Source organism: Melozone crissalis, unplaced genomic scaffold, assembly GCF_028551555.1.
Source record: "Melozone crissalis strain CALT ecotype California unplaced genomic scaffold, PUWL_Pcris_2 ptg000019l_1, whole genome shotgun sequence".
In the NCBI taxonomy this organism is placed as follows: domain Eukaryota; kingdom Metazoa; phylum Chordata; class Aves; order Passeriformes; family Passerellidae; genus Melozone; species Melozone crissalis.
The window spans coordinates 24,904,797-24,922,670 of NW_026535797.1; the positions used below are offsets into that span (position 1 = coordinate 24,904,797).

Genomic DNA, 17,874 nt, shown 5'->3' on the forward strand with positions numbered 1-17,874 from the left:
CCTGCAGCTCTGCTGGCTTGGCTTGCCCATCTACTCCAAGTAGTGCAGCATTATTCTTCTAATTTCAAGTGTTTATCAAAGCCAGCTTGCAGACACCAGCAAGTGAAATAAAGCTGCCCTCAGTTTGGTAGAGCTATTCTAGTTTTCTTTCAAACATCCAGTTTGGCTAAAAGGATTGCCTGGATTACTAAGATTTACAGTATCAGTTTTAGGATTCAGTTATTCTGTCTTGTAAGGAAGGCTATTATTGAATAATAAAAAAAAGCAACATGCATTTCTGTTACTGGTTGATGGCAAAAGCAGTAATGGGATGCCTATTGCTGATGATAAACATGTACAGTCCCTGAAAAAAAATTAAATTTTGACCAGACTATTTCTAGATGGTGTTTTCCTAATTTCTTGCCTTTGGTGAATAAATCGTATTGCTTTTGTGGATTATACTTATTTCAAAACCTGTTTCTCATTAAAAGAATAAAATTTAAACATAGAAAAATCAGACTTATTTTCAGTCTTCTATTTTTCACTGTCACTTTCCCAAACTATTTCCTTCCTCAAGGGATTTAAACATATTAACTTCTAAATACATCGATAGGCAGTTTCCCTCCTTCTGTTTCTTTTCTTTTAAGGGATTTATTTTTTCTCAGTGCCTGTAAGGCTGGAGCCCTGGAGATTTGAAGCTTCTTTCATCCTCCAAAATGTCAGCAGTTTCAAAGAAGTGGCTTCCTGTACACTTCTTCTGACATGCTCTGAAATACTTTTCAAACTTGGCTTGGGAGCTCTTTCTCTGCAGGTGAGGGGCAGTGTGGGTAGGAGACACATTTATACCTCAGACTCTGGATAAAAGAGTCACCAGGGAGAGGAAAGCACCCTGACACAAGCCAGCTGTGCACAGTCCGAATGACTGACAAAAATTTTGCATTTTCACCCTCTTCCCTCTGAAGTTTGCTCACTATCACACTCACACAGCTGAGAGCCAGCTTTGGGGTGTCCTGGCTTTCTGTTCCTCTGGTGGGAAGGCACATTAGAAACCATCAAACAAAACCAGTGGTGTCAAGTCCATTTCTGTCAGCCTGTGATCTGCTCAGAGCAAGAACTCTCAGCCTTCAGCTAAAGTTTCTTTCTGGGTTGCAAAGTACCAGGTGGCAGAGCTGGAGATGGGCTGAGGCTTGTGTGCAGGACTGCAGGGCATCTCCTGGTTGGAGCAGAAGGTGATGGGGAGTGAAGGGAAGTGGGGAATGGAAATGAAACCCTCTTCCTGGTAATCAAAGCCAGCAGTGGCAGTGAAGAGGCCAGCAATTGATAGGGCAGGAGAGGAATGTAATTACTGCTGGCAAAGGCAGCTGGGCCACATATTGGATTAGCATGGGGAAGGGATCAGGGCAGGGACCATGGACCTGCTGGGGGAGCTGGGAAAGCAGTGCATGTAAGGAGGGAATGCAGAAAAGAGGGTGAGGAAGTAGAAACACAGAAGTGGGACAAGGTCTGTTTGATGCTGAAGCTATTTAAAACTCCTGAAAAGTTGTTTTCCTCACACACCTGTACTGTGTATTACTTTGAGGAAGGAAAGGTTCTTCCCAGGTTAATATGAATGAAAGGTTTCAGTGCAAATGTCCTCTTAGCTTTGTGTCATATATATTGTGGGCAAAAATAAATGGTTGTGGGGTTTTGTAAACAAAATGTGTTTGCAACAAAAATATCTGTTTAATTTATTTTTATTTTAATTCTACATTAGGGTGTTGAGGAATGGTTACTTTTTCCTTTTGGGTTGTGCTCAGGGTTTCATTATTTTAGAATGTGTGAAGAGTACAGCTGTTGTACCATTTGGTTAATGGTTTAAGCAATGGCATAAGTGTAACATAATTAGAGGATATTGTTTAATAATGCAGGAAGGGATCTTCTGAACATTTTTTATTTGAGCAATGAACTGTACCCTTCCAAAGAAAAAAACTTCTAGTTCTGGCTGAAACCTCCTCCCACAATTTTCAGCCCTTAAAGCATAAAAATATTGACCCACTATTCCTGGACAATCCTCAGAATATTGCTTTTTTTACATCCCCAAGGTGCAAACCAGAGTTTTTAGACGTAAAAGCTGTTATTACATCTTAATTGAAGTCTGTACAGTAATAACCTACAGGTTAGATTTTGCAGGGGATGAAGATATATCGTGTGAATTTATTGGGGCTTGGAGTAATATTTATGGATATAGATAGATGAATCTCATTCAATTTAAATATGCTAGAGTGTATTTAAAGCAAGTTTATTTAAAATAAATCTATAATCAAGTATTATTCTTTCTCTGTGCATTCCTAATTTTTAAAGTCTTTTTGAATGGAACGTTAATTGCTTGTCAAATCTTTCAGTAATACACAAAAAAGATTCTATTATAAAAGTACTTGAAATGACATTAAGAGAAACTCTGCTTCTTTTTTTTCTGAGTGAAAAAAAGAATGACTAGTTTAAGAACAGAGTGAGAGGATTTCTAGGACTTAAAGGAATCTTAGCAGTTGTGAAAAGGATCATAGCAGCCACCTAGAATATGTATTTTCATATGTATGTTTAAGAGATAATGTTTTATATAGAAGAAAGTCCTAGATGTCTTTTTATTTTCCCTCTTGATATGTTTTTTCTACTCCCATGGAAATAAAACAAGCATCCAGACGCAGTGTCCTGGCATGCTAAAATGGAATGAGATACACAGTACTTGTTCTGCTTCATTTTGCTTTATCCTCCAAAGCATACAACAATCAAATCTGGAAGCTCTTGTGTTGTGAGACCCTGAGGTTCCCAGGTTACCAAGTGTGTGATTTTCTGCCAGGGGTGTTACTGAGTGAGACACATGTGCTCCAGCTTCCCCACTGCCAATAGGAATGTTTATTTTACTTATGGGATACTAATTGCTGAGCTGTCCTGTTTCCCAAAGCTGTGTGAAGATAAGGAGAAGGAGGGAACATGTTGAAGAAAGGCAAATTCAAAGCATAGGTTTGGTGCTGTCAGAGGGAGTGGGTGTTACATGTGGGAGGTAAAGGTGTAGGTAAAAGGAGTGACATTTACTGAACCTATTGCTCAGGCTCCTTGTGGTTCAGCTGTGCCTACTGATGGTATTTGTAAAGCAGCCCACATATGAAAGAGGAAAAACTGACCTAGCACTGAAAAAAGGTTAAAAAAAAAAAAGAAATCTCCAACTTTTATTCTGTCTCAATCTAAAAATATATTTGGCAGTTGAGACTAGTCCTTTTTTCCTTTGAAACTATCAAATCTGTCACATACCAAGGCTATACCAAGACAGAGCATGTATTATATTAGAAGCATTTAATGCCAGTAAGTAAAGCCTGTTGAAAACATAAGAGCAGGTGTAGGGGTCTTTAGCTATTAACTGCTACAATTACTTGGGTGCCATATGGCTCAGCTGTGCTGTTCTCTGAACTGGATCTTCAGCTCTCCTGTATGAGTGAAAGAGCTGAACTAAACATGGCATGGGACACAATTGATACAAGGTTTGCTGCACAGACAGCAAGCCAACCTATTCTTCATTTACTCTTTAAAATTGTGATAGGGAAAATTAGCTAGGCAGCACCTTGACCATGTTGTTATTTGCTCCAGTGAAAGAAATGAAAATATTTGGTGGGTTATTTTCATGCCATTAAGCTCCTGAAGGCTGACTACTGTGAAGGAGATGATGTAATACGTAGTTGTCAAGTTTGGGATTTATGTATTAGGATGCATAGTTAGTAAAAATCAGCACTTGTCACATCTGGGGGAGTCCCATGAGCTATTACCATCTCAAACATCTCTATTGTTCCAGTCATTTTCAATTTTGTTTCCCACTCTGCAGGATTTCCCAGGAGATGTGATGGGTCAGTAGCAGGCCAAAGATGGGCTGCAGACCTAATCTAATCAATATTGTGACAAAGGTAATGAAAGAAACGATGTCACCTTGGAATCCCAGCAGGTTTTATCAGCTCTGCCCCTAATGGGATGTGACAGCCAGGCTGATCTGTGTCTCCTTAGGACAGGACCGGAGTTGTGCAAGGGCTGCTGCAAGGGTGGCTCTGTGACAAAGGGCAACCCAAGTCCATGACAATTGCAGCTGAAGGTTGAAACTAGAGGTCCTTACAAGTTAAAGCATTAAATGGCTCTTTTAATCACCTTCACTTTCAAGCGAACCATTCAGGCATTTATTATATTTTCAGTTCCTCTAATGTGTTATCTGGGTTAAAAAACAGTAACTTGTTCTGTTTCAATGGGAATGCTCTGAAGCTGGTATCACAAATTAGAAAGCAGTAGCCAATGTCTCTATATGTAGTCCAAGCAAAGCACTTTCACTCCAGTTCTTTGTAATGTTTTTTACATTTATTTTTAACTGCTCCTTTTTGCAGTCACATACAATAGCATCATATTTCCCCCAGTATGTGACTTTTGATTTCCTCCCTTAGCACTTCCTTACACCCTGTGTATAGTGCTACCTTGGTAGACTTCACTGATGCATTCTGGGGCACAATCTCAAATTTTAGTGTCCTTCTAGTTTTGGAACAGCAGCTTTGCTAAAAATTGTTTTTATGATAACTTAATTTTCTGTGATCAGGGTTGTACATATTACCAAAACTGACAAGTTTCCACCCTTAATTCTTATGCTTCCTCTTTCTCTGGCCAGCTAGGTTCAACTACTCCCCTCATCTGTTGCTCTGTTCTGAAGTGTTGGCCCCATGCTGTGATGCTCTTTCTAAAAAGTTATTCTTGAGGCATTTACTTGCTTTGTCTCTTTACCTTTCCCCCTCAAGATGAATGGCAATTACTGTCAAAATGTTCTCATGCATAGAAATCCTGTGACATGTAGATCTCTTGCATATCTGGAAAGCTGCAGAGATATTACCAAAGTAGCTATCAGGACAAAAGTTCTTGAATATTATTTCGTCTCATTGGGAAATTAACCTTTAAAGTTTCCTGTGAAAAGTTACCAAATTCTTCTCTATACATACGATTTTTTAAATATGAAAACATATGTTTTATCCTTTAATGTAAAACAAAGTTGTTTCTCAATCTCATTTTCAATTATTAAAGTTTTCTATGTGAGGATTTCCCTAAATTGCCTTGATATGTAAATAGTGGAGCAAAGCTGCCTTATGCTTTTTACTAATCCTGCAATTACATTCTGTAGAGCCTTTTTACTTTCCTTAATATGAAACTAAACCCTCCTCTCACCTACTCCTTTACATAACCGATGCACTAAGAATTATGGACATGACAGCTAAATCCAGCTTTTAAATCCCAGGCACAGTAGCTGTGTGCTGTTGCTGCTCAGTGTTTCTTTCTCATAAGCTGTAGCCAGTGCAATATCTTATTAGTTAATTTGAAAATCGTTTCTCAAGGGATTTCAAGTCTTATGTGCATCAGGTCCCTACCAATCCACTTAAAGCTTAAATGCACCAGAGAAACTTAGCCCAGAATTGGATCTTATTTGTTGCAGCAGAAACCTTTACTTCCCTGTAAAGTACTATGAGAGTATTTTTGATGTAGCAGAAGTTAAACTGAAAACATCCCTTTGCAATTTTTTGAAAATAAAACCTATTATTTTGATTTTAGGGAAAATAATTTTTATTCTGTTGCATAAGGTAACAGAAGGTCCAGGTTGCAATGCAAATGTCCTCTTACTCATGAAATTTCAGCATTGCTGCTTAACTTGGAAAAAGAGGGACTGAGACATCTTAGGGAAAAAGTACCCATCTTTGCTGCAAATGTGAAACTTTTGATGTTCTGGAAAGCATCACTTGAATTTGGGAGGGGTTCGCTCCAAAAGACAAATTCAAACATCACTGCAAGTAAACTTTGATTCTGTATTTATGATGCAGTGTCCTGCCGCACTTTAAACTTCCCTAGGCAATACTAAAACCATCTCACCTGGGTAATATTAATTTAAATCTATGTTTCTGCCTCTTCTCTTACTCCCTTCCAGAGAAGAAAGAAGTTCACATACCACAATAACATGAAACATTAACCTCTTTTTCCACTTCTCAACACCACCATTGCATAAAGCTACCACCATGTAATCGTCCTCCTGGGTGGTATCAATTGGTTACAAGTGATCTAGTAATGACCTAATGCCCCCAATGTCAGTGAATTTATAGCCAGCATCACAATTTTAAACTTGCAGTATGACATTCAATCAGTGTCCCGCACGGCAGTGCTGCGGTGGGCAGCTGAGCTCTGCCATACCCGCACAGAGTTCCTGTCACTGCAGCTGTACCGGGCGGCAGGAAACAATTCCAGCAGGGTGTGGAGCGGGCAGAGGAGCCCATGAGGCTGTGCACACTCACCTGGCTCTGCAGGGCCATGTTCTGTGCACACTCACCTGGCTCTGCAGGACCATGTTCTGTGCACACTCACCTGGCTCTGCAGGACCATGTTCGCTCCCAGCCGAGCCGGTCCCCGCTCGGTGCCGCAGCCGGGATGCGCCTTTCGGGCAGTGCGGGCAGCGCGGGCTCCCGGCTGCGTTATAGCCGCAGAAAGCGAAAGCGCACGGCAGGGGCTGCCCCGAGGAAATTCTGAGCCTCAGCCTCCGTTACGTGGTGTCATGTGCCGGGGACTTCCATCCCGTCACTGAGCCCAGCGAGAGCGGCGCTGCTCCGCGGCTCCCTCTGCCCTTGGGGTTATGGGGATTGGCATGGGAGCTCAGAGCCATGTGCTGATGTTGGGAAGGAAAGGAAGCAGGTCCTGGGCATTCCTAACTTTCTTATATCATTGCTGCTAAAATTGCTTAAAAAATCCTGTTGTGGTGTAGTATGACTTAATTTGTTGTTTTCCGGGGGTTCCTGTTGATTCGGGTTTTTTAGCAGTTTTGTTTTGGTTTTCTTTTGAGTATAAAATTCCTACAGAGCTCCCTAGAAACTGTTTACAATGTATTCTAATGCAAATCTGACAGCTGGGAACTAGCACTCTGCAATTCAACTTCTTGACTTTTTTTTTTTAATATAAATTTTTGTTTGACCATTCTTTGTACTTGATTTTTGCATAGTATTGTCCAATGCATACTAGAAATTCTTCAGAAGCTCACTTAAATCATACAGCAAGAATTGTAGATGTGTTCTGTTTGGAGACCTGAATCAGTAATAATAAGAAATGAGAGATTCTCTCCATTCCATATATGCCTGCAGTGTAAAATCTTCCAAGCAGAGGCAAATCAGCAAATAGTGAAAGCAATATTCTGTGTAGGTAATGTAGTTTGTAGTTACTGAAGACTTCATGTTAGTGGTGAGGTGGGTTTGTTTTTGTGTAAAGGTATAGAAATTTTAATAAGGATGTAGAAAGAAGTAGAACAGTTGATAAAGAATGAGGAAGAAAGCAGAGGTGATGGCAAAAGACAATGACATAACTTTATGGAAATGGAACTGGCATTTATTTACAGGAAATGTGAAGGAACAGTTTAGAATGGGAAGGTGAGAAGATAGGGATGTGATTATATGCTAGTAGGATACTTTTGGAAGAGGTTAGTAAAATACACTTAATTTAGGCTTGCAGAGGATGAGGATTCTGCAATGGGCACTAGAGATGGATAAGATTGGTTTGACTTTACCAAGTCAGGTGTGTGTTCAGATGAGATCTGAGAAGTGGATGACTGTGGGGCACAGAATGAGTCCCATACTCAGAGATTTGTCTGAAGCCACAGAAAGGAAGAATGGGAGGACAGAGGAGTGTGTTTTGGCAGCAAATATCAACAATATGGAATTTTACAGTGAGCTGTTATTGCAGTGTGCTTGCCTGCATTTCCTAGTGCACAGTTTGGCTTAGCATAGTTCCAAGAGGCATTCTTCTGCTGTCTAATGTCTGAACTAAATTTTATTCAAGTCTAAGACTGCCCCATGTGATTTCTGAACAATACAAATCTCTAACTATAAATTATCCTACACCGGTGCTTTCAAATTAAAAAAAAATCTTTTATGTAAGACTCATATAAAGTAAAATAATACTTACTTTGCATTTCTTTACAGCAGCTTTGCACAGTGGTTCTGCCATCCAGCCTTTCCCAGTGGGTGGAATTCCAGCTATTTCACTCTATGATTTTTGTCATGTGTCTTGCCTCCTTCCCCTTAAAATGAGGGGTGCAATGGATTACTATTAGAACACACTGCTAATTTGCACTGAAAATGCATTTTAGCATCAGAATAAAATTTGACATACATATTTTCATAGATGGGAGTATCATAAGAAAGAAATAGGACAAATTATGGTATAAAAAGAAAGGGAAAAGGCAGAATTTTAAGTACTAGGTGCCAAGAGAAAGGCAATGGGAAGAGTTTGAAGGGTTAAACCACCCCAACTAAAGTACACCAGCAATATTTTAATAGTCATATTTTTTAATAGTCATTAAGAAATTATTTCTAGCAAAATACTAATATTTATGTTGCTAAATTGACTAGTCATTAAACTGTTTCACAAAAAACCTGGAACTGAGAATTTTATTCCTTAGTGCAGTTATGATCACAGAAGAAGATGAGATCTTTTTTCCTTCTTGAAAAGTACTATCACAGCATAAAGAAAAATGACAGCACAGTCATATCTCATCAGGATGATGGATAAATCCCTAACTATATATGTTTAAATGTGACATAAAAATAAAGAATATGGAGAAACTGGCAGCTATTCTGTTGACACCTAAGGTAGAATGGATTGAAGAGAATCCAGGTTTGAGCTGTTCAAAGACACACTGTAGTTATTGTAAACACAGAGATTATTCACCACAGAACAACTTGAAAACCATCTTGTAGATTTTAAGTAGGACCTGCATTTTTTTCCCTTTTTTTCTTTTTCTTTCTACAGGTAATTCACTGTTGCTGCATTACTAAGCTTAATTTTATGTTGTGATATAATATTGCTGATTTGGGTGCAGTTTGTCATTTCAAGGCTTTTGTTTTCTTTTTTTTCTGAATGTGAAATGAAACCAGAGCTGTGAGCATCCTGGCTGGCACCAGCCATGTGGGGCTGTTACAGGTGGAGCTCTTTGACTTCAGCCATGGCACTAACCTGAGCTGTTCTCTGAGCAGATATTTCTTTAGCACTGAGACCTCTACCTTTCACAAATCCAAATTACTTGCTGGAATTAAATATAGATGGAACCTGACAGACAAGCAGAATAAGCCACAAAACTCACTTCCCTTGAAAATTAGACTAAAAAAATGACACTTTTTTGCCCAAAAACATAGTATGTGGCTGAATGTATAAATACTAATACACCAAGTAGGGTAGGTGTCAGTCATGAGCATGATTATGGCTTTATGGCCATAAGGAATTAAGGACTAATCCTCATATACTTGCACCTTCAAGCCTGAATTATTTATCCAGAGTGTTTCAATGTTATCAATGAATTTTAATCATTGATCAAACTTTTAACTTAAACCAACTTTTTAATAGCTTTTAGGGTCCTTGTATTCTTAATTGACCTTAGAGTTAATTTTAATTAAAAATAAAAATTTTCAGAGCAAAATCTTGTTTTGCTTTGAAAAATCTATTAGATTTTTATCATCAAAAGAGAAGGAAAGATAGGAAGTAAGCAAGAAATATCAAAAATGAATTTTTGAGTTGGAGGTGTATTTTTCTGTTACTTTCATGAGATGCAAGATTTTTACGTGTTGATGATATCATTGAAGAGATGCTGCTCCTCTTCCTACTGAAACTGAAGTGAAAATGTTGGGGTTTTTCTGGTTTTGCGTTTGTTTGTGGTTCTTTTAAAACCCTACATGTGTTCCAGATTCAGGAGACCTTCTCCAACAGTTATGAGGATGAACATGGCTTCTCTATAAATGTTAGGAAACCTTCTGGCAGGCCCTCCCAGCTCTGCTGCAGATGCCATCAGAGCCTAAAGCAGCAGGAGCAGAGAGTTGTCATTAATTTTGGCTTTTAGTAAACCTAGTTACCAGGGGGCCGCTACGTTTATGTAGCTTCTACGTCAAGACTGGCTTTTTTCCATTTAAGTAGTGAGTGTTCTTTAAATGTGCTTTAAATGCCAGAAGCATTCTAAGATAAAGTTTTTCTTGCCTTCCAGCACTGGCAGGATGTGCTTGCAGTTGTGTTAGGCACAGGTTTGGATGCAGTCAGTGCTTACACTCTCTCCTCGTTCAGCCCCTTGCTGTATCACACCTGACTCTGGGGGGAGGTGGATGTGCCCATACAGGGTTAAACCAGGCTGTGGCTCCAGAGCCCTGCACAGACAGGCAGCTTCCCCTTTTTTGTAAAGAGAGCAGCTTCCTGCCAGCACTGACGCCGCACAGTGGAAACCCCCACCCCTCCCCGAGTGGAACCCGCAGCAAGGGTGAAAACATGATGGTGTGTCTAATTTTGGCCAAGTGGGAAACTACCGAAAGCGGGAGTAACAAAGTTCTCATGGGGTCTTTTCATCATTCACCCAGCTACTTGTATACAATGATGTGGAGGGGAAGGGAAAAAACTTACTAAAATCCCATAGAAACCACAGAATGCGAGGACGTTTTTGCAAAACTTGGTATTAGAGGATATAACACTCAGGTCTCTTCTGCATATACCTTGTTGAGATATTATGATAATACTAATGATGCCGCAAATTTATTTTTCACTATTTGAGAGCTGTTTATTGGTGAGCTTAAGTGGTTTTGTTTTTTCCTAATGTAAAAGCCCTCCTATGCTGCAGGCTTTGAATTAGAAGCGCTACACTTCCCTAGAAAGCTGTAAGAGTGCTGTTGAACAAAAGATGGGTTAGACTGTAATTCATAATTCTAATTCTGTGAACAATTCTTGTGAACACTTTTGTGGGCTTCTTTCGCCATTGGAAGAAGTCACTGACTTTGGAAGGAGTCACTCGTTTTGCCTCAATTTTTGGTGTGTAAAGGTTGGCTCCAAATGTTTAGCAACAAAGTCAATTTCTGAATGTTCCTACTGCAGTTTAGTTTTGCTGTGCATTATCTCAAAGCTTTGGCAAGACTGCTGCAACACATGAATATGTGTTTTTTTTTTTTTTGTGTGTGTCTGAATAGTGGCTGTATTTTGACTTGCACTTCGTTATAATGCTACAAGTTATCTTGATGTCTCCTCTTGCTTGGCATTGGTTTGCTGCTATCATTTGTCAGTGCCATTGATTCTGACCTAGAGCAGGGAACTCTTACAGGATTTTAATTACTTTTTACCAAAAGGGAGCAGGTGCTTGTCATGAGAAAGTAAGTACCAAGTGGCATGGTCTGATACAAGATGGGCAGTAATCTGCCCTTGGAAAGATAGTTATTAATACTATTACTCTAGAAGGGAATTTGCAAGGGTTATGAGAATTGAGCATTATTTCATGTGGAAAATTTATTTTTAATATACACTTGGAATGGTTAAAACAAAAGTGAAATAGAATAGCAGTGGTTTTTGAGTACATGGGAATTTTTAATTTTTTAATTTAAAATCATTTAGCAAGTAGTGAAAATTTTGAGGAAATAGTTCTTGGGTGAATAAAATTGACTTCCCTTTCAGTTTTATTTTAAGTAGGAAAGAGGAAGCACTCTAGAAAAAAACCCAGAATATAATTTCATGCTGTCTGATTTGTGGCTTTCTGAAGATTCTTCGATTGCTCAATGCAACTTGTTTAAGAGAGTGCTGATGAGAAAGAGAAACTGCTTGAGATAATCCTTCCTATTTGAAAAAAAAAGCTTTTTTTTTTTTTCCCCCTTACAATGACATTAGATTGGAAGCCAGATTTGATTATGTTTGTCAGTTGAACTTCAAAAACATGACAAATGTGGAAATGTGTCAGGAAGACATGTAGATTATGACTGATACAATTTTTTTTTTTTTCCTTTAAAATGGAGATAAATTTCCCTTAGGCTCTCCCTGGTACAATGCCCATAGGTTAATGTCAAGCAGAGGAAGTGAACATTGGGAATTGCTCCCAGGTGTGTGAGAGCACATCTTCCCTGTGCTGCTCTGAGTCCGGCAGGTCCATGCTGGCAGAGGCTGAATCATGGAAGTGGTGCAGAGCATCAGCCCAGGGCTTCACACCACAGAGTGGGACTGGGGTTGTGGAGCTAACTGCAGCATTTGGACCCTTTAACAATGGACAAAACATACTGAGCAAAACTCACTTCTGTGGTTAATTTATCTACCCCGAAAGATTGATGGTGCTTTGGAAAGCAACCCTGGGATGTTGTGTTTTAACGTCAGGCTTTATCTATATCTGGTTTGATGCAAAAAGCTGCTCTTAGACTTCAAACACTTGTTCCTCCTTGTGGCACCCATGCAATTGTGCACTCTATGTTTTAAAAGCATGGAGAGCCACAGAGAGAAGTAAAACGTTTTCTTCCACAGTGGTTTCCCTGTGACCTCTTTTCTTTTGTTGTTAAGCAGGCACTGTGGATTAAGTGATTTCCACTGCTTTTTCTGCAATTTATTGTTCTTGTCATACTGATCTAGATGATATTAAGTGTCTCTATTACATTATACTTTTTAATGCTTCTTAGCAGTACAAGAAAAATAAAGACGCAGATTTAATGCTTCTCAGAAGTACTATATATAAAATAAAGATGCAGACCTTAGACCACATGATCCCATCTCTGCTAGGACTCATCAGGCAAGAGCCAAGCATGGCCATTTGTGGAAACCTTGCAGGGTTGGCAGTAAAGGCTTTGATCACCTGATTTTTGCCCATGTGGGCAGGGCTGCAAAGACTGCAATCCCCTGTTCTTCAGGTGTAACAGATCATGGCACAATGTTGGTCCTTTACTAAGAAATGCCATGTTTTGCTACCCATAATAGTTATGGGACAGTATTGCATGTGTGAACTCTTGACAGTTTGGCTATATTTCATTACCTGATTAAAATATAAATCTGATTAAAATATATTCATCTTGGGAGTGTCTGAAGACACAATCTGGGACCAAGTCCATTTTCTGGTTCTGCTGCAGATTCTTTTGTGAGATGTATTTTACCTCCCTTGTTCCTGGTTTGATATGTGGATGTACTGGCTTTGGTTCTTCTTATTTTTCTGAAGCATGGAAGTGGAAGGTGGGAAATTTATTTGTCTATTTCTTAATCATCTCCATCCATGACCAAGCACCTCCAACCATGAGCACTTTTATTTCAGTATTAGAAACTGGAAATTGGCAACAATTTTCAGGGCTAGCCAATGTCTTACTGTTTCATTATGTAGAACTCTTGGTGATGCTGAATAGCAAGCTCAAATTACTTGCAGTAAGTCTGCTTCTCTTTTTGTCATTGTTTTTTGTTGAAAAGTGTTTCAATTTGCAAGTCAGAAGGAGAACTTCTGACTGTACAACTGCTGTGCACTTTTCAGGAAGCAGGCTATTTACTGGGGTTTCCCTTGGTTAAGCAGATTACTTGGCATGGACTCAACATTTGCAAGTTTTAAGCTGAGTTTTCCTTGGCCTGTCTCCATTCCTGGGCCCTTTATCCACTTTGTATCATCCTTTTTAGCAAAATATGTGTGGTCAAATCACAAAGGAACAACAATTTCTTCTAAGAACAATTGTCATTTGGTGAATCACTTGGTATTTGCATTAAGGATGTACCATTATTTGTCTCCTAATAAAAACCGAAAAGTTGGATATCAAGGAGAAGAGTTGGTAGTTTTATCATGTTTTAGGGGCTGTGTTTTTGCTTTATTTATATTCAGGTGATTCTCTATAACTTCACTGTTCAGTGAAAGTTCAGTGTGTGAGTTGGTGCCTTCAGCTGCTCTCTGTGGCCGCAGCTTTGTCTTTTCTGGTGTCCCAGAATAGAATGAGGATCCTCCCAAGAGCGTGATGCCTCAGGCTCCCACCTCATGTGACCAAAGCAGAAGCTGTGGAAAAAGCCACTGTCCCTAATTCTGAGAGGAAATACCCAGCAACTAAAGAAAAAATCCAGGTTGGAAAGCACCAGAAATTTCCCACTTCAATTTCCAGCATTTTTCTTGTTTACAGACAACTCAAAACTCTTTGATCTCCAAATGGTTTATACAGTCACTATATGAAAATTGTTATAAAAGGTGTTTGAAAGTGATAGTGTGGAAGAATGTGAACAGGTTTGAGAAGCAGGCCTTATTCCAAGAAGAAAGACAATATCAAAGAGAGTGCCAGAATACTTCTGGAAAGAAGAGGGGCTGGTGTTGCAGCCAGGATGTGTTTCATTGGTTTGAAGTGAAAAGGAAGTGAAGAAAAACTTGAATTTTGCACACATTATGAAGCCATAAAAAGCAGGACATACATTAAGAGTTGGAAATCCTCTGCTAATAAAATGTTGCTTTTATGGTAATGTAGGCTACAAAATAAGAGTGGGCTCTTGAGGAGCTGGGCTGAGGGCCAGCAGGCAGTGACCTCTGCTTCTAGCCTGAATCACAGTGTTGGTGTCTCAGTGACACGTTGTTTTCCTGGTAGATACAAAGGGCTACTCTAGGGAAGGTTGACTTGAAAGAATATATAAAGGTTGCTGTGACAAATGAGACTGGGGAAAAAAACGTGCCACAACGTGGTTTCCATTCTGCACACTCTAAAGAAAACCTCAGCTCAGGCGTGGATTCTTACCTTGTGGCTGTGTGCCATGCACAGGACAAAGCACCATTCTCATAAATCAGCATAAGGTGGCATAAGAAAAAGCAAGGTGTGTAGAATCAAAATACTAAAGGGCTGATTTTTTTGGTATATCCTTCCTTTATTGAGAATTTGCTTGAGCATATTGTATGTGTGTATACTTAGGCATTTCTTTGTCATGTAATTCAGGTAAAAGCATTCCCTGCCCCTTACAGTTTGTTCCTAGAAGTTTTCTTTGCTGTCTCCTTCTTTGGGTTGTTTCAGTCTCCTACACTGCATTGTGGTGCTTTTGTCTATTTATTTATTTCAAACCATGAGTATATTAGGCTGTGCTCTATCATTTTGGTGTCAAAACATCACACAAAGCAAAAAACTAGAGGGAATTAGAAATTCTGTGTTCCACCATCTTACACCCCAGATTAGGTCGGCTAAAAGAGTGGGATAAGCACCGGAAGCTAATGCTGCGCTGATCATAGTCTGCAGCTTGTGAGAACTGTCTCACATGCTGTGGCCTCATTGATGATGTGTTGCTCATTCAAGGTTTTGAAAAGTTACCAATTCCTACTCATTCTTCTGTTTTAATCAATGCCTTGCTTTCAAATTAGTTTCATGAAAGGTTTTTTTCCCTATCTTGTCTACAGTGTAATGGATGCTGTCACAAACCACTATAAACATCGCAGGGATTTTATTGACAAATTGAATGAAATAATTTAGAAAAGTTATCTAAAGAAAAAACAAAACCAACAGTAACCTTTCCTTCAAGTAACTCTGCATCTCTCTACCCTCCTTTTCTCATAACCAGTGGGACAGGATAGATTGACTTGGTGCTAAGATTTCCTCACAACAGAAATACTTCGTTCCAGTTTAGAGTTTGACAAACTGCCAGTGTATATTTCTGTTTCTTAGAAAAGCTCATTAGCCCTACACCCTTGCTGTGACGAGAAAAACACAACCACGAAAGACACCTTTGGTAATTCCTGAAATGAGGCAGTCATCATCACAGAGACACAGGAAAAAAATAAAAGAAAATCACTATTAAGTGCTGAAAATTAAGACCAGTGCTTCTAAGTTCCACCTTTGCTTTAGCAATTACTTTATGCATCTGTCACCAGCACCTACTTGTAGTTCTTTGCATTTAGCTTTTCCCACTATGCAAGGTGATATCTTCTTGGGGGTTTTTGGATGCTTGGTGGGATTGTTTTTTACTTTGGTTTTGGGGTGGATTTTTTGGCCTTTTTTCTTTCCTTTCCTTTTTGGACATTATTTCCCTGTTTCTGATTACATGGGAGGTGCAATTCAAGCATGATGAGCACGTGGGTACCCAGGGATGGTTTTCCCAAGAGCAGGAACACAAGGAAAAGGCTCCCCAGTCCATGGTTGGGTGCTGGTGTGCTGTCTGCAGCCCTGTGTGCTGCCTCCATGCAGACATGCCCTCCCTGCTCTTCCATCCTTCTGTTCTATAGTTGATCTCAAGGGCATCAGCCTCAGTCTGACAGATAGGGTGAAGTTCAGAGGTGACCAGGCACCCTGGCAGGTGTCACTGAGCTTGTTTAGCAGAGCGTAATATCCCCTCTGTCACACACTCCTCTGGGCTTCAGGAGAGCATATGTGTGACATGAGTGAATACATACTGGACTGATCAGCACTAAAGGTGAGAAAAAACATTTCTCTCCCATTAGGTTATTTTAGGCATTTCTTTTCATCAGTCCATGTGTTTATGACAGAGGTGTGTGTTCTTTACAGAATCACAGAATATTTGGAGTTGGAATTGCTCACAATGGTTCAAAAAAATCAGTTTCAGTCTTTAGCTGAAATTAAAGCTAATCAGCTGATTTTGATGGTTGCAATGATCTGTCCAACAAAAACACATTGTCCAACTGATTTATTAATGCATGAGCTGGTGCACCAAGTGTTTAATGTAGTTCTGGCTACTGCTGTAGTTCCTGCAGTGTATCAGGCCTAAAGCATATCCAAATGTCAACTTTCAACAATAAGCTGCAGAGTCATCATTAGTCACATTTTATTATTTAACTTTGAGGTCCAAGATAGTGACAATATATGAGATTCTCAGCTGTAAAATTCTTAATTCTATTAAAATGACCACAGTGGAGGAAGATGGGGCTCAGTGCCATACAGGATGGTGCAGGGCCAGTCTGAGAGCACTGCACCATGAGCTCTCAGAGGGCAAAGAGGGACAGATGGGGCAGGCCAGGTGCCATCTCCTCCCAGGTGCCATCTCCTCCCAACGCCTCTGCCTTGCTCATGGCAGGTGCAGCTGCCAGCACCCAGCTGGCTGAGAGACCCTTGGCCCTGCTCACACAGATTTAGGCCACTTTTACCCCACCCTTGGGTCATGTCACCAGGGACACCAGGGGCACACCAGGGACTTGTCACCTTTCATTTGCAGGGGTTCTCTTTTGCTCTGATGTGCTAAAGCCAAGGCTTTGTGTAAGTGTTTTGTTCCTGAAATCAACGCTTGCCATTTGTGAGGCATCTTTTGTCTCAGGACTCTAAAGCGTGCTACAAACAGTGCTAAATTCATCTTTCCTGGGGGAACTGGACTTTATTTGATCATTTTTGAGCAGTTAAGTTTGTTGGCTAGGGGATGTTGAATTGTTTATGATAAGACACTTAAAAATAGCACTTTTCCTTCATAGATAAGGAAGGATTCAGAAAAGAAAAGGCGTGCCACTAACTTTGTTTTTCAAAGAAAGGATTGGGTACTCTGTCCAGTGATTTTTGTCTGATGCTGTTCTGAGTTAATGGCAAAGCCAGGCAAACCATGCAGCCCTCACAGCATCCACTCAGCTCAAAACCTCCCAAGAAACCCAGAGCAATATTGTCTTTCACCTTTCATCACTCCTTTGCAGATACATGTGGGAAAACTCTTTTTCATGCAGTTTTACAGTAGAGATGATGTATAGATTTTACAAGCAAAGACACTTCAAGCATCTCTTAGCTTTCACTGAACTGAAAAGAGATTTCATTAAAAATTGTATTGTAGAGCTTATTCGCAATTAATCATAGCACTATGAAAGTGAGTTTCAATTTCTTACAGATAGTTAATGTAAGCAGGTGGTCTCCTGTGGAAAGCTGATTTAGCTGGCATTTAACAAGCCTAATGCAATTCCTTCTGCTGAGGTTAGTGCTAGAGTGTCAAAATATTTCTAAATGTTTTTTTTTTCTGAATCTTCTTAAGTCCTTCTTTATAATTATGTGATACTATGCATCTTGGTTCATTTGGAAGGCAGGTATTATTATTAATTTAATGTTTTTCTGCAAGTGTAAAATGAGTTTTTCTCTAGTTACTGGATTTTAAATCTGAATTAAAAGTAGCATTCCTTCATCA

At 39.6% G+C, this 17,874-nt stretch overlaps 1 protein-coding gene across 2 annotated transcripts in view; it reads right to left on the reverse strand.

The window, feature by feature from the left end:
- RASGEF1A (RasGEF domain family member 1A) overlaps positions 1-17,874 on the reverse strand; it is a 145,497-nt gene that overhangs the window by 41,731 nt on the left and 85,892 nt on the right. Inside the window, exon 2 of one of the 2 annotated variants that reach the window (XM_054276841.1) lies at positions 7,966-8,080. The exons of the other annotated variant lie outside the window; for it this stretch is intronic. Within the exon in view, the coding sequence (XP_054132816.1) occupies positions 7,966-8,007 (42 nt within the window). The 5' untranslated portion in view covers positions 8,008-8,080. The remainder of the gene's footprint in view (positions 1-7,965; positions 8,081-17,874) is intronic. 2 annotated transcript variants of the gene reach the window in all.